At 40.9% G+C, this 17,137-nt stretch overlaps 1 protein-coding gene across 1 annotated transcript in view; it reads right to left on the reverse strand.

The window, feature by feature from the left end:
• Positions 1-232: 232 nt before the first annotated feature.
• The window catches only part of LOC138073810 (protein argonaute-4), a 34,709-nt gene continuing 17,804 nt past the window's right edge, over positions 233-17,137 (reverse strand). The window contains exons 8-18 of the mRNA XM_068965732.1: positions 16,098-16,245; positions 15,733-15,852; positions 15,481-15,609; positions 15,158-15,291; positions 13,883-14,067; positions 12,493-12,652; positions 10,989-11,304; positions 10,563-10,697; positions 4,887-4,988; positions 4,458-4,657; positions 233-341 (exon numbers count right to left, since the gene is read on the reverse strand). Of these exons, the coding sequence (XP_068821833.1) occupies positions 233-341; positions 4,458-4,657; positions 4,887-4,988; positions 10,563-10,697; positions 10,989-11,304; positions 12,493-12,652; positions 13,883-14,067; positions 15,158-15,291; positions 15,481-15,609; positions 15,733-15,852; positions 16,098-16,245 (1,738 nt within the window). The remainder of the gene's footprint in view (positions 342-4,457; positions 4,658-4,886; positions 4,989-10,562; positions 10,698-10,988; positions 11,305-12,492; positions 12,653-13,882; positions 14,068-15,157; positions 15,292-15,480; positions 15,610-15,732; positions 15,853-16,097; positions 16,246-17,137) is intronic.

Consider the following 17,137-nt stretch of genomic DNA (forward strand, 5'->3'; position numbering starts at 1 on the left):
AGTCCAGTGCATCAGAAAAGATAATCTATGAGTATCTATAACTTTTTAAAAATGGCTCAATTTTGTTGATGCATCAGACAGTGCTGTGAAGTATAGATTCAGTGCAACTATTCTGAGTTGCTGGTAGAAGACCACCTGAAGTCAACTTGGCTCTCTCTAGAAGCAGTAGGCATTTGAAACATTTTGAGGCTGCGTGGGATAACACACTGGTTGAGTTCTTTTTCTGAGACTCTCAGGCAAAATACATGGTGTGCTGGGTATCATGGTGGATTTGCACAGCTTTAGCCAAGGCCTGAGGATCTCGGCCATTGCTCTGTCCTGACACATGACTGCCTTCCGCACTGTAAAGAAAAGAAAGCAAAAAAAAAAAAAGAAAAGAAAGAAACAGTGTAACGAAAGACCACTTCAAACTTCAGGTTTCAAATAGCATGAATAGTACTGGATTTGAGATCTTGAGCTCAAACTGTGACTCCTTAGATAATCTGTAATGTCTCTCTAAACATCAGTTTGCTCAATTGAAAAATACGACTTATTTAGACTGTTGCAATAACTAAATAGAATAGTGTCTGCAAAGACCCAGATCTTTATCAGTACCTAAGCAAGGACTTCCCTGTCTTTTATGTCTGGTTAATGCCCACTTGTTCTTTAGTTTTCAGTTAAATGTCATTTCCCCCAAAGAAATCTTCCCTGATTCTGAAGTTCAGGTCAGAGCCACATGAACTATACTTTCATGAATTCCTCTACTTTTATTTCACTTGAAAGATCATTATTTGGATAATTATTTATTCCTCCACCAGGATAGAATCTCCAAGAAACTAACAAATTTGTCTTACCACTAAATCCCTAGTCCCTGGCATATAACAGTGTCTCAGTAACCATTTGATGAATCAGTGAATGTGCTGAGCACAGTGCTGGAACATAATAGATACTCAGCAATTGTTACTATGCCACCAGCCTCTCTTGTCTTCCCCTTACTAGCTATAGGAACCTGGAGAAGTAACAACCCCTCTGAACTTGATCTTTTAGGATAACAATAACTTCTGAACATACCTCTTAAGGGCACCATGTGATACAAAGGGCTTAGTAAATGGGAAATTATCATCTCTCCTGAGTTCCCTACTTAAATTATTATTACCCCCTATCATCTAGGCTCAAAATCTTGGTCATCTTTTACTTCACCCTCTTCTCTGTCACGCACATCCAACTGACTGTTGAATAATATCTATTTTATCCCTTATGATTATACAGTGGAAGTGAGAAATAGATTTAAGGGCCTAGATCTGATAGATAGAGTGCCTGATGAACTATGGAATGAGGTTCGTGACATTGTACAGGAGACAGGGATCAAGACCATCCCCATGCAAAAGAAATGCAAAAAAGCAAAATGGCTGTCTGGGGAGGCCTTACAAATAGCTGTGAAAAGAAGAGAGGCGAAAAGCAAAGGAGAAAAGGAAAGATATAAGCATCTGAATCCAGAGTTCCAAATAATAGCAAGAAGAGATAAGAAAGCCTTCTTCAGTGATCAATGCAAAGAAATAGAGGAAAACAACAGAATGGGAAAGACTAGAGATCTCTTTAAGAAAATTAGAGATATCAAGGGAACATTTCATGCAAAGATGGGCTCGATAAAGGACAGAATGGTATGGACCTAACAAAAGAGGAAGATATTAAGGAGAGGTGGCAAGAATACACGGAAGAACTGTCCAAAAAAGATCTTCACGACCAAGATAATCATGATGATGTGATCACTAATCTAGAGCCAGACATCTTGGAATGTGAAGTCAAGTGGGCCTTAGAAAGCATCACTACGAACAAAGCTAGTGGAGGTGATGGAATTCCAGTGGAACTGTTTCAAATTCTGAAAGATGATGCTGTGAAAGTGCTGCACTCAATATGCCAGCGAAAACCCAGCAGTGGCCACTGGACTGGAAAAGGTCAGTTTTCATTCCAATTCCAAAGAAAGGCAATGCCAAAGAATGCTCAAACTACCACACAATTGCACTCATCTCACATGCTAGTAAAGTAATGCTTAAAATTCTCCAAGCCAGGCTTCAGCAATACGTGAACTGTGAACTCCCTGATGTTCAAGCTGGTTTTAGAAAAGGCAGAGGAACCAGAGATCAAATTGCCAACATCTGCTGGATCATGGAAAAAGCAAGAGAGTTCCAGAAAAACATCTATTTCTGCTTTATTGACTATGCCAAAGCCTTTGACTGTGTGGATCACAATCAACTGTGGAAAATTCTGAAAGAGATGGGAATACCAGACCACCTGACCTGCCTGTTGAGAAATCTGTATGCAGGTCAGCAAGCAACAGTTAGAACCAGACATGGAACAACAGATTGGTTCCAAATAGGAAAAGGAGTATGTCAAGGCTGTATATTGTCACCCTACTTATTTAACTTCTATGCAGAGTACATCATGAGAAATGCTGGGCTGGAAGAAGCACAAGCTGGAATCAAGATTGCCGGGGGAAATATCAATAACCTCAGATATTCAGATGACACCACTCTTATGGCAGAAAGTGAAGAGGAGCTAAAAAGCCTCTTGATGAAAGTGAAAGAGGAGAGTGAAAAAGTTGGCTTAAAGCTCAACATTCAGAAAACAAAGATCATGGCATCCGGTCCCATCACTTCATGGGAAATAGATGGGAAACAGTGGAAACAGTGTCAGACTTTATTTTTGGGGGCTCCAAAATCACTGCAGATGGTGACTGCAACCATGAAATTAAAAGACGCTTACTCCTTGGAAGAAAAGTTATGACCAACCTAGATAGTATATTCAAAAGCAGAGACATTACTTTGCCGACTAAGCTCTGTCTAGTCAAGGCTATGATTTTTCCTGTGGTCATGTATGGATGTGAGAGTTGGACTGTGAAGAAGGCTGAGAGCCGAAGAATTGATGCTTTTGAACTGTGGTGTTGGAGAAGACTCTCGAGGGTCCTTGGACTGCAAGGAGATCCAACCAGTCCATTCTGAAGGAGATCAACCTTGGGATTTCTTTGGAAGGAATGATGCTAAAGCTGAAGCTCCAGTACTTTGGCCACCTCAGGCGAAGAGTTGACTCATTGGAAAAGACTCTGCTGCTGGGAGGGATTGAGGGCAGGAGGAGAAGGGGATGACTGAGGATGAGATGGCTGGACAGCATCACAGACTCGATGGACGTGAGTCTGAGTGGACTCCGGGAGATGCTGATGGACAGGGAGGCTTGGCGTGCTGCGATTCGTGGGGTCGCAAAGAGTCAGACACGACTGAGCGACTGAACTGAACTGAACTATCCCATGAGTAGCCTTTTACTTTTAACAAAGATAATCTTGCTCTAACATACTTTTCCAGCTTCATGCCTGCTATTCTCTATTCAAATGCTCCAGTCAAAGAAAACCTGCTACTGTCCAAACACGTCACTTGTCTTCTTTGTGTCCGTTATTCCCTCTGCCTGGAAAATTCTTTTCTCTTCTTTATAGAGCCAAATCTTACCTATCCAGCTATGAAATCTCTAACAGACTTTCCTCTGATGTTCAATTGCACTTTCATCTCTACTGCTTTGAGTTAATCGTCAGTTTTATGTTTGCCTGTATTGTCTACCATACTGAAACATAAAATCCCAGGAGACATGTCTTCCTCAACTTACTGTTTATAGTACCTAGCACAGTGCTGGGTACACAGTGAATACCTAATAAATATGTTGAATGAATACGTATATTACAGAATGAAAGGTACAAAGCCACAGCTGGGCATTTTCCATAACAGTGTACTTTCAACCCATACAGAAATAGACTTGCAGTGGAATGTCTACTATTTACCAGCTGAATTCAGACTTGGGGAAGAGCCCAGAAACTGCTACACTTCACAGATGGTCATTTGAAAAGAAAAATTAATGGAGAGAATTTGTTTAGCTACTCAATAGGAGCTCAGTAACAGGTCAATATGTCTGATTCTTTTGAGATCTTTATTTAGGGGGTGAGAATGGTCTGGTACCCCACCTCTTCTCAACACAAACCCAGGTTCCTTCTGATGCATTCTCCAAGATTGTGCTAAAAGTAAAGTGACCTAGTCAGGACCTCCCCCTTGCATGAACCGAATCCACAGGCCTGTAATTGCTCTGACTGGAGCCAGGGCACTGGGCTGGACGTCTTGCGAGGCTGCTTAGTACTTGAGCAGAACTGAAATGCATTTGGCTCTAAGGGAAAACCACAGGCAGTTCCAAATGGGATTCCTTTTTAAGGGGGACAGACATACCATACAAGTGTGAATAAGCCTGGGCACTTTTTTGGACCAAAAGTCACAATATCAGCTTTTTGGACCAAAAGTCATAACATGTAACTTTATTTGCTCCATGAAATGTAAACCCTAGAAGGAAGTTTAGTTCTTCCTAAAAGTTTTCAATGGTAGCTCATTTTTAAAAAGAAACATGCTGCCAACACAAACAAAAAGATTTTATTTGCCTGAGAAACTTGCCTGTCATGATCCTTATCCACCAGATGATACCTTGCCCTGAAGGCTACGAGTCGGGCATAATAGGCAGGGGCTGGAATGGAGACTGAGCGTGTGCACCGCACATAGGTGTGACATAGCTGGTAAGTCAACAACTGGAGCTCATCTGCCGTGAAGCAGTTGTCATCCCACAAGACCTGGTAATGTGAAGGACGGCTGGTTCCCTGGAGAAAGAATCGTATGATCAAGGTCTGACATGGGTTTACTGAGAGGAGAATGGAAACCTACCTAAATTCAGAAATAGTCCTGCCTAGCACACCTACAAGGAGACACTTAGACCAAAAGATCACAGTTTTAGGACACAAATATTAACAAAGTGATGCACAGTGTTTAATAACAAGTCTACTTAAGCTAGTTCCTGAATTTTCAAATACCTCCCAGCTTCCGAATTACCTGAATTCCCGCATGACTACAGAGGTAAAAGTCAAACTCGGATGGATGTGTGATGGTGCTATCCACAGTAGTGCCTGCTGGTACATTGCCACTTTTCCCTACCTACCAAAAGAAAAAGGGTATAATTAGTCATCAAAGAGCTAAACTGGGTTCAGGCCATTAGTAACAAGTAAGTAAACTGCTCTTAAGTGAACTCTTGAAAATCAGTTTAATTCAAGATGTTGAATTTTCTGTAAATTTCCCTTGGCCCAACTATTTCATCCTTAAATATTTTCACACACAAATACACTCCACGGTTTCACTAAGGGAATGCAGACAATGAATTATTCTACCTGTGGCTTTGGGCTGCATTATTGTCATCAGTTTTATAGATGACACGCTGGTATGTTCACAGAGGGGAAAAAAAGACATTTAAGATGGACAAGTTTCCTGAGGGGAAAAAATCAGTTTTATTCTTTATTTGGAGTTAAAAAAAAAAAACAACTCAACTTCCAGTAAAAGTTAAGATGAAGGAATCTTCGAACTGGTTCACCAGGTTCAACAAAACTAATACTTGTACAGGATCAATAAAAAAATTCACTGGCGCATGCATTATCAGGAGGAGTGTTACTGAAACAAGAATCAGGAAAACCAAAGTTTCAGTTCTAGGCCCTTCCTTGCAACTACATACATTGAACCGAGCATAGTATCTTTGGGCCTCAATCTAACCATCCACAAAATTAGATGATTGCTTACATTTTAAAAATTCTCAAGTTCTTCTATAATCAAACTCTAAAATCAAACTTCCAGAAAAGCAGAAATATAGAAAAATCTTGCTATTTGGTCAATTTCCATCCACTTCGGCTGTACAGAAAGATTCCATATAGGAAGTATATTTAGCATAGTGGCACAAATTTGATGGGAATTTATTTGACTCCGTTTTAACTATTGTTAACTTCAGTTGAATATCATATGCTATTCATATAATAAAATACATGAGTATAGAAAAGTCTCATTCCATCAAATTCATATGTGACCTTGGGTACCTATCTAGACAAGAGAAAATGTAACTGAGTTGTAATCATTCTAGTATCCTTCCCCAAACTGTATGCTTTAGGAATATTAGTTCTGCAGGATGTGTTTAGGTGTTTTATGGTCAAAGAAATCTGAGGGACATTGGTTTAAACCAAAGTTAAAAGGCCTTTCTATTGCATGACTTCTCAGAATCTTTATCTAGTAATGCATAACCCTTAAGAGGGAGGAGTAAACAGCACTTCCTGAACTTATTTGACCATAGAATCCTCTTTTTAAAAATCTCTTGGAATCTACAGATGAGAACCTAAAGAGGTGCTGCTCTGGGGGAAAAGGGTCCAGTCATGTTCATTTTAATAATTATTGCTTGAGCACCATGTGCAAGGCTCTGCAGCAGATGCTGGGGATGGAGACAGAGGCACAGAGAGAACTAATAACCCTGCCCTCCTACTCTTCGTCAAAGTCATATGCAATGGACAGCAACACAATGTAGTAAGGGCCTTATGGAAGGCAGTGGGAAAAGTTGGTAGGAGGAAACAGTTGAGCCATGCTTTATGGCAGTGGTCCCCAGCCTTTTTGGAACCCAGAGAGTAGTTTCGTGGAAGACAATTTTTCCACAGACTTGGGGGAGGAGAAAGATGGTTCATGCAGTTATGTGAGCAATGGGGAGTGATGGGGAGTGGCCGATGGAGCTTCACTTGCTTGCCCACTGCTCATCTGCTATACAGCCCAGTTTCTAACAGGCCTCGGACTGGTACTGGTCTGTGGTCCATGGGTTGGGGAACCCTGCCTTATAAGATACATAGAGATTGAATGGAGGGGGGATGAAATGGAAATGAAGACATTCCAATATCTTTAAAGTCAGGAATCAGTAAACAAACTGTGGTTCATCTGTATCACAAAATACTACCCACCAATAAAAAAGGAACAAGCTATTAATACACATAAAAACTTGGTTGAATCTCAAATGCACTATGCTAAGTAAAAGAAGCCAGACCAAAGGCTATGACTTCTTTTCATATGACATCCTGACAAAGACAAAACTCTAGGGACAGAATATATATCAGTGGTTGTCAGCAGCTATAGGTGAGGGAAAAGGTTAACTACAAATGGGCACAAGACAAGTGCGTGTGATGGAATCATTTTACATATTAAGGTGTAGTTACACAACTATATGGATTTGTCAAAATTTGTATAACAGTACAATAAAAATGGTGAATTTTACTGCGTCTACATTATATCTTATTATAAAAATGAGGGGGGAAACAGGTGGGATGGATGTGGTCATTCCAGGGATAAAAATACACAATGTGCATAGGAAATAGAAATAGTCACATCGGTAATAGAAGGTGTATGAGTACATGTTGAAAAAGCAAACTGAAATATTATGCTTTGGCTACCTCGGGAAGACACTGAACACCATAAGAAAGCATTTCGCACCCTCAAGCATAGGGCAATGGGGGAAACATGAGGACTTGTGAGCAGTGGAGTGGCAGGATAAGATCTGTATTTTAAAGACCTAGCCCTGACAGCAGGTGGAGGATGCATCTGTGAAAGAGGAATGGAGACAAGGAGACCTCTACGAGCCTTCCGCAACCCTAAAGAGTTCTGCCTTGAGCAGATGGAGCACACAAGAGGAAGAGTTGAGACAAGAGATTTCAGGACAGAACACAGACGACAGTTTGACCAACTGAATACAGGAAGGGAGGAGGGGAACAGAGGAGAAGAATTTAAAGACAACGCTTAAGAATTGTCTAGCTCGGCTAACTAACACAGTGTAACAAACAACAGAAGAACAGAGAATCAGGGGACGAAGAGCTTTTGGATGAGGAGAATCCTATTGTTTTGGATTATCCTAAAACAATCAGGAAAAGGTTTACATGTGTTTTGCTTGAAACGCCTGTGGTAGATTGGATCACTGGGGCCAAATACTCTAGAGACCCTCTGGCGGGGGGAGGGGGGTGCGGGGGGTGGGGGTAGATTATACATCCCTACTCAATTAACTCACAAGTGGCCATGTAACTTCTTTTGACTGATAAAATGTGGCCCGAAGTGCGCCACTTCTAGGCAGAAGCTTTAAGAGCCAGCATATGGCTTGTCGTATATCTTTTTTCTCCTCTGCTACAATGACTGGCCAAGTTCCAGACAGATGCTGCTCCATCATCCTAGGTTTCAAAGGGAGCACAGCAAGGTCACAGCTGCAGGAGGGCCGCAGTGAATGTGTAATGTGAGCAAGATATACATCTTTGTAAGCCACTGAGACTTTGGCGTCTTCTGTCACCAAGCACAGCCTAGCCTCTTTTGACTGACACAATGCCTAGAGAGCATCTAAGTAAACTGACAGACAATGAGAAGCACAGATCAGGAGCTGCACAGAAAATCTGGGGCTGGAAATACTGATTTGGTAATCAATAAGCAAATCAGGGAAGCCAGAAAAGTAGGTGAGACTAAAAGAGAGTTGAAATTCAGAAGAGAGAGATATGAAATGCCAGGAAGCATTAGAGTTTAATGGAGAGAGGAAGAAGAAGAGTCAAAGAAAGCCTAATTATAGAGGTGGGTAGTGAACCTGAAAAATCATATTGCTAAGTCCAAAGAAGGCAACCATCCCTAAGTGCTGCAGAGAGGTCAGCGTGGGAATCTGACAAGCTGTCATTGAATTCAAAATGAGCAAGTCCTTGAGAGAACAACCTGGCTGGAGTCAAAGAAGTCAAAGTCAGGCAACAGAGAACTGAAACGTTATGTGAGAAGGCACAGAAAGAAAGTCAAGTCTTTTTTTCCCTGTAAGTTTGGTCATTAAAGGGAGGAAAGAAAAAAAAAGGCAGGTAGACTGAGAGAGAAGGGAAGTTTTAGAGAAGCCTGAGGAAAAGTTAAGAAACTTTAGAGGATGAGGAGAAGGAGGCAATGGAATGGGGAAAATTGAAATTTTGAAAAATAATGGATAATTAATGAAGTGAGGCTCTGGAGAAGGCAGAAAGGATTCAAACCAAAAGCACAGGCTGGAGTGGGGAAACATAAGTGGGAGAGGTTAGCGTTCAAGATTCGAGGAACAGGGTAAGAAAACACAAGATTTAGCTAAATTTGAAAGCAGAGGAGAGGAAGCTGAGAAAATTCATGCCTTCACAATTTTGTTTTCTGGAGGAAACAGAAGGTTGCTCTATTGCTGGCAATGTAAGTTGTTGGCAATGAAGGTGTCATGGTTAGGGTTGGGGACTTGAGAAGAGTATAAAGGATTGGAACAGATGCTATGGAGAATAGGAAAAATGAAAAAAAAAAAAATTGCAGCATCAAAGGCCTGGCTGAGACTTGCTATCAAGAACTTGTAACATGGTTCATTATTGAATAAATGACTTTTTTCCTCAGCAACTTCAACCAGCCTAAGAGTAGAAGCAAAGGAAACAGGCAAGCGCATTAATTCAGAGCTGGGGACTGGCAAGAGGCATATTTAGAGGAATGAAGATGTTGGTAAGTGTTAGGGGTGCAAAGTAGACCAAGGATTGGGACTGTCAGTCTTCAAAGGCCAGGAGTAACACCGGACGGTCAAAAATAAAGCTATGAGATAGACTGGGATTTTAGAAAAATGATCTAGGTCTTAAGTTACAGAGATAGCAAGTTGACAGAGGGATGGAGAGTGACAATGAAGGAGGGAATAGCAGGATACTTTGTGCCTAGAGCTCAGGCAAGAGTTCAGGGAAGGTGAATTAGCAGAATCTAAGAAGTACTACCAAGTCAGAGTCTGGGCAATTTGGAAGACAGTATTTTGAATCTGTGCTGATTGATGAACCTATGGCCCAAGGATAAAACCTTAGTTCTCTAATGATTCAGAAAATGAGAAGAAATGGCTCAGTTTTGGATTAGAGACAAAAAGTAAGCAAGCACGAGAAAACAGTGAGAATCACCCACAAGACCACAAGATTAGGCAATGGAAAGAACCGGCCTCTCTGGGAGTCAGTCAGAGGGGACCTGAAAAAGATAAAGTAATGTCACAGGAAAGACCACAGGAGTAAAGTCACTCAGTACTATGTGCCTATAATTTACCAGTTTGTACATTAATATCAGATTATAAATAGGCTACACAAAATGTTTTTTTATCGAATGTTGGAAATTGTACCCAAAATTAACATTCATTTACTAATTTAACCCTTAATAACCATGGAAGCTAGGTATTATATTTACTACACTTTATAGTTAGAACCATTATAGCTTAGAGAACTTAACTTGCCCATGATTAGTAAGTGTGACATCATAAGTATTCAAAGGGCATACCCTAAAAATCCTCTGCACTGATGTAAAATTATTTGGAAAAGAAATGCTTCTTTATACCCTAGACCCACGCCTTAGACATTGATAACAAAAAGTAGCAAATGGCAATAAAGTCCAAATAAATAACCCCTCTCTTTGGAGCTTGTCTATATCACCATAGTGTACCTGGCATGCTTTTTATTCCCCTTCTAAAAACTCTAGAAACCAGTATTACTGTCACATAAGAGAAATATTCAGTCTTGAAACTTGTGTCATTCAGAATTGCTCATCTAAGCTCAATCGGATTTAGTATGTTTACTAAATTATTACTAGGCACTTCTGCTTCTAGAAAAAAATTGTATGTATGCCTACTCAAAAACACATTCACTTGCATCAGGTAATAAAGCTTATCCTATGTGTTCTTACCCTTTCTGTTTTATCTGCACAGAAGAGTCGTGTGTGATGTCTTTTCTGCACCACAATATAGGTTATTCCTGGCCGGTAATCTTCTTCCAAGCTAATACATGCCTTTCGAATTGCTATTAGTTCTGGCCAAGCTACCTAGGAGTTAGAAATGGAATGATGTTTAATAGCGAACTTGCCTGTCTCTTAGGTATCTCTCAGATCTGATTTACCCAGAGTGGTAGATTGGAGGAAGTTCCATCAGACACTGAGAAGCCACAGAGGGAACTTTCCTGGTGGCCCACTGGTTCAGACTCCATGCTTCTAATGCAGGGGGCATGGGTTTCATCCCTGGTCAGGGAACTAAGATCCCAGACGCCACATGGTGTGACCGGAAAAGAAAAAAAAATGTAGATGCCCCAGAGGGAAGCTAGAGGATAACAAGATTACCTGTTTCATCTGTCCCTCGGACACCCCTCCACGGTAATAGATGATCCGGGTAGGTTTGAAGCGTGTGGATTTGTAGAACTGGATCAGCAGCTCTCGAACCATGTTGGTAAGATCTTGGATTACCTCCTGACTATAGAGGAGCTCCTGGGAGATCTCCTGGCGAGAGGTCTGCACGCGAACCGTGGCACAGTACCGGCTGGGGTGGCCATCCATACTGCCAACCACAGCCGCGATGGATGGCTTCTTCCCATCGCCTGCTGGGGGGTGCGTGACATCTGCTCCCAGGAAGATGACAGGCTGCTGAAACACTGAGGGCCTGCTCAGATTTAAGGAGATGTTGCCACTCAGACATACGGATGAAAATGCTTTTATTTAACAAGCTCACCAGATACAATCACAGACACAATCTTACAAGAGAGAATAAAGGTGTGCCCACTGGGAGAGACTTCTAAGGCCCACCGAGTGCCTGCCACCCAGTATCACGAATCTGAATTGACTGAAGCAGCCAACATGTTTCTCCTGCAATAATAGCAGGAAGGAAAGAGTCAAATGAAAGTGAAAGTTGCTCAGTCGTGTTCAACTCTTTGCAACCCCATGGATAGTCCATGGAATTGTCCAGGTCAGAATATTGGAGTGGGTAGCCATTCCCTTCTCCAGGGGATCTTCCCAACCCAGGGATAGAACCCAGGTCTCCCACATTGCAGGTGGATTCTTTACCACCTGAGCCACCAGGCAAGCCCAACATGGTTCTTCTGCAATAGCAGGAAGGAAAGAGTCAAGAAAAGAACCTAATCCAAATTTAACAAAATCTCTGTGTGTAAAAGGGAAACTTGGGCTTCCCTCACAGCTCCGTCAGTAAAGAATTTGCCTGCAATGCAGGACATCCAGGTTTGATTCCTGGTTGGGAAGATCCCCTGGAGAAGGAAATGGCAACCCACTCCAGCATTCTTGCCTGGAGAATCCCCTGGGCAGAGGAGCCTGGCAGGCTACAGTCCACGGGGTTGCAAGAGTCAGACACAACTTAGCGACTAAACCACCACCAAAGGAAGAACTTGTGCAGAACAGTCTCTCTTAGGATCCTGGGGTTTCTACAATGGAGACTGAATTGCAGAATGCACATGAAATGAGGACCAAACCCCCAAGATGTGAGACTTAAGGGAGAGAATAAAGTTCGTCTCCTTCCCTATTCTGTTTTTCTCCATAGTATTTATCACTTTGACCACGTAATTTACATTTATTTTACTTGTTGTGTATACATACACACACGTGGTGGGCCAGGCCCGCCAGGCTCCTGTGAGCCATCGATCAGGGAAGTCTAGTGGTACCCTCAGGGGTTATCTACTGAGAGGGGCCACAAGGAAGCCTGATGAAGAGCCGGACATGTTCTATATTTAACCTGGATGATGGGTACAGGAATGCATATGTGTATCAGATCTGTTTTATTGTAAATTATGTAAGTTAGATTTTAAAAAACAAATGGAAAACACAGAGTTCAGGATCTTACCTTTGATGAGGTACAAGCACGTTGTTAATTCCTCCAAGCTTTGCGTTTATCTTCAGGCAAAGGTTGGAAAGGGTTTGAGGTGAGGTCTTCACTACATTTTTTACCTGGACACATTGTGTAGCCATTCCTAGAAGTGTATCTCCAACACGCTTCACCTCCGCTACAAAAATAAGTTTATTAATTCATTGTAAATGTTGATATATTCGCCAAAATACTAGAAGTAAAGGGGGAAAACTCCTACATGTTAACTTTCACAGAGTGCCTACCATATATTGTACATTGTGCTACCAGCTTTTCATATGTGGTCCTTTTATCTGCAATTTTTTTTTTTTTTTTGAAAGGTCCTCTCCCTTCCCTTCTCTCCTGCAGGCCTGGAAGCCAGCCCACTTCCTCTGTTCCACCATGCTGCCTGCCACCACTCACTCAAAAGTCTTGAGGTTCCTTTTCTCACAGGACTGATCTGGGCAAAGAAATTAATCTCCCCAGCTTCCCTTCCTTAGTACACACGCCAGCACTTTGAATTTTAAGGGATTCTTTTCCTTCCTCCAACTCCCTCCCTGCTCTAAACACGATAGAAAAAGAGAAGCTAACAAAAGATACAAATATATAGAGAACTGAAGACATTTTATAAAGTTCAAATCACTGGTCTATGTAGTTTCCAAAGCCTTTGCTTAGATGATAACCAAAAGAAATTTGTATCATTCCTCTTATAAGAGATACACACTAAGCAGTTCCTGTTCTGGAAGTGGTAGGCTCCCCCTTTCTGATACTCCTAAGTACTTCTCACCAGACATTCTAGTTCTCCCTACTTCGGGGGCTATGGTAGAACTGCACTACCCTCATTCCCACTGCATCTCCTGCCCCCTATCCCAGGTTGGGTGGGCCATATAGTTGTCAGTGGCCAAGAAATTGCAGAAGCTAAGAACCCTCCAGAGACTTGTCTGTCGGTTGAATGGTTGACTCCACCCTTCCAATGCAGGGAGCGTGGGTCTGAACCCTGGTCGAACACAGACCACAAATGCCTCGGGGTGTGGCCAAAACAACTCCCCCACAAAAAAACACAAAATAAATAAAAACCTCCCCAGGCTTTCTGTGTTAAAAAAAAAAAAAAAAGGCAACTCTCCAGAGTTCTTTTCTCTCTGCCTTGGGGCCAGCAACATTCCAAACAGTGACTGGGTTCCGGAGTGAAAATGATATGATGACCTGGCACAGAGGCTGCAATTTACCTTCAATGGATACACAGCAAGAGCAAAAAAAAAAAAAAAACCTTTGTTGTTTTGAGCCACTGAGTGATCTGGGTTGTTTTTGACTGCAGCATAAGCTAGTTTATCCTGAATGCTACACCAATTACTTGAAATCATCCCTCATTCAACATGAAAGGGGTCCATACCATATACTGGCGTCTTCCCAGGCAAGATAACCACTATAAGCTGCAGACCCACGTATGTCATTTTCAGGTGTTTAAACATGGGCTCCACGCTGTCAGCACCTTGTGCGTATTTGCAGAAACATGGCTGACCCTGGATGGGCATTCCTGCATCCTTAGAGATTTTACGGAGCTGGTCCGTGAAACTCCTGTTAAAATAGAATCGGTGGCACAGTGCTCTCATTTCAGGGCACATTCTTGGCATTTAGCTCCCTCTAAGATATTTCTTTCAGTTTTGTACATTTTTAGCCAAAATTATTAACAAACAAACAAAAAAAGCCCGTCTGTAACTGGTTGCCAAAAACAGCCTAGAAGTTCTATCACTGCAATTATAATGCAGAAGATTCTGTATTACTAAACTATCAGATTATAATTTGGAATAAAAAAAAAAAGTTATGCCTCAGCTGGGCCTTAGGGCCTAGAATAGCATTCCTGTTCAAAGAATTTCTTTAAACATTCAAGTCAGTGATTCAGGACTAAAGATAAAAGCAAGGTCAAAATTTCAGGCAACGTGTATTTTGGCAAGCCAGGTACAAGAATAGGTGGGTAACACTCTGTCACAAAATCATCATATTTGGGATTATATTCAAACTCGTAACAGATTTGATTCCATAACAATGCCAAACAAACCATCATTTTAAGAAAAAGCAAAATTCACAGTCAAGGTTTAAATTTTGGATTTGAGAAGTTACTCCAGTCTATGTATAAAGTTTTCAGGATAACTTCTTTGGTGCATTTGCCAATATTTTGTAGGATTCCTTTCTTTCACCCTAGTTCCCTTTTCCTGTGTTAATTTTTCCACCCTGCTCACTAACCTCATTTATATAGATAACCGCATCAGTAAGATGTGAACCGAAGATCTGAATCAGTGACCCTGCAGTCAGACAAGCTCCCTAGTTAATTACAATAATTAAAAATGAACTAGTTTTTATCTTATCTGGAAAGATACAATTAACCCCAAAGGAAGCTTCACTAAGAACTCAAGAAATTGCCAATCAGCACCACTTCAACCTTGTTAGTCACAGATTTCTGCTCTAAAATGTCAGCATCTGAGTCAGATTCTTAAGCTAATTCCCAGGTTTGCAATTCGTTATAAGAACAAGGTCTTTTTCCTATAGCCAGATGGTGTCACTATAGGAGTCAGGGATTCAGTGCCAGTGTACACAGCACATTCACATAAAGATGGTATTTTCATATCTGCAAGGGATATTACTAAGTCGAAAATATGAAGATACTCACTTTAGTAAATCTTCCCTACATTGTTTCTGAGGCGCAAAACAAGCAACTGCCCAAACTTTAATTTCAATGCCAGCATAAAACTGCTTTCCTCGCATGTCCCAGACACCCTGGTTGGGTGTGGCTACCGTTTTGTTCTTTAAAACAAACAAACAAAAGAAACAGAGAAAAGACATTACAATCTAAGTCCATTTTAAAGTTGATGAGAGGATACATAAAACTATTTGATATTAGTCAAAAGACAAAAAGCAACAATGAGCAAAGCAATGGGTAAATTCAGTGTGGTATTGTTGAAAGAAACTTGTTGAATAAAATAAAAGGCTTACCCGGCCCCCGTACTGCAGCATTGGTGCTGGAAGAACCCTGCCTGTGAGCTCTGTCATTTCATTGTGGACAACAATACCAAATTCTTTAAGGTATGGGTCAGGTCCACCCACCATGCTGTTACTCTTCACCTAAAGAACAGGAAAGCCTGCATATATAAAAACCAAAGAGTAACTGTGTCCCATCCGGCATTTTCTATTGTCTCTTTTTTTAATCTGAAAGCTAGCTTATCTTAAAGACCATGCCTTACTGACCAGTCTACTAATTTCTTCTTGTCGGTCAGGAGCAGATCTTGCTGTGGCCTTGATCATCGTGGAAGTCTGATTGTCTGTGAGCTTCTTTATACATCGCTGTCCTGCCACTATATTACAAACCTATCAAGAGGCAAAGAGGAATTAGTTTGTGTCTTGGGCTTCTGTATCTTAAGATTTGCTGAAGTGCAGCTTACATCTTCCATTTCCAAACAAATGAAAATTCTGCTATAAGGTGAAGTTACCCATCCAAAATATTTCAGAGATTAATATTAAATTCTATCACTAGTTTAGAACATGACTTTAAAACACACAAACACACATTCAAGAGACTGGCAGAGTGGAAAAGAAAATTTAGTTTAGCTTACCTCAAGTGGCAAGTATGTATGCTTTTGTTCTTGTCCCACTTGGAGACAGGGAAGATGGGGGTATTTCAGCTGCAGATTGTACTTTTGCTTAAAATATTGAGCTACTGTACATTCCATAGCTTGACCATTTTCTAACTGTAAGGGGAACCTATAAGAGAGAATATCTTTTTAGAAATTTCTTCAAGCTCTTTTTTTTTTTTAAGCAAGCAAACAAAAGCCTACTAACATTGTCTACTTTGACCAATCACTTAAAAAACAAAGGCCAATCGTTATTTAGCCATTTTCACTTAAGCCATCTTAGTCTTTAATCAAGACAGCGATTGTGTTGGAATTTTCCATGTTTGTTTGTTGAAGCTAGGATGAGAAAAAAATTTAATTAAAAGGGAAAAAGAACTTAAATTAAGAAGCTGCAGAACTAGAAAATACACAGATTCACTAAAGATCAGTTAACACTTATCAATATAAATACAATCTCTTGCTGGCTTTTTTTTTTTTGGCTGCACGGGTCTTAGTTGCAGCATGCAGTTCCCTGATCAGGGATCAAACCTGGGCCCCTTGTATTGGGAGCATGGAGTCTTAACCACTGGACCACCAGCAAGTCCCTCTTGCTGACTTCTTAGAGATGAGTTAATGCAAATACGGTCCTGGACCATCCACTTATGAGTTTTAATTGCTTAAGAGAACTTCTGGTAAAATGAGTGCAGCACAGTTACTGGGGCCACATTTTTAGATCCCCAAACCAGGACAAATATATGTCGATTTGGAGTCCACAAAACCAAATACATGAACTTGAGACCATGTCAAGATACTTGATACAAACTGGAGAATGTGATTTAAAAGACTTTTTATTTGGCTCTTCCACGAGACAAATTATCTCAAACAACTTGGCACAGTAATAACTTAAATCTTGTTTTTTAACTGTTAATGCCCCACAAAGTAATAATGCAGTGAGGATCATCTATGTGATATTTAAATCTATGTGCTTTTAGTTTTTAAGCAAACATTATATAGTTCTATAAGTTTAATTATTCTTAGAGGGT

The sequence above is a fragment of the Capricornis sumatraensis genome, chromosome 2 (assembly GCF_032405125.1).
Source record: "Capricornis sumatraensis isolate serow.1 chromosome 2, serow.2, whole genome shotgun sequence".
In the NCBI taxonomy this organism is placed as follows: domain Eukaryota; kingdom Metazoa; phylum Chordata; class Mammalia; order Artiodactyla; family Bovidae; genus Capricornis; species Capricornis sumatraensis.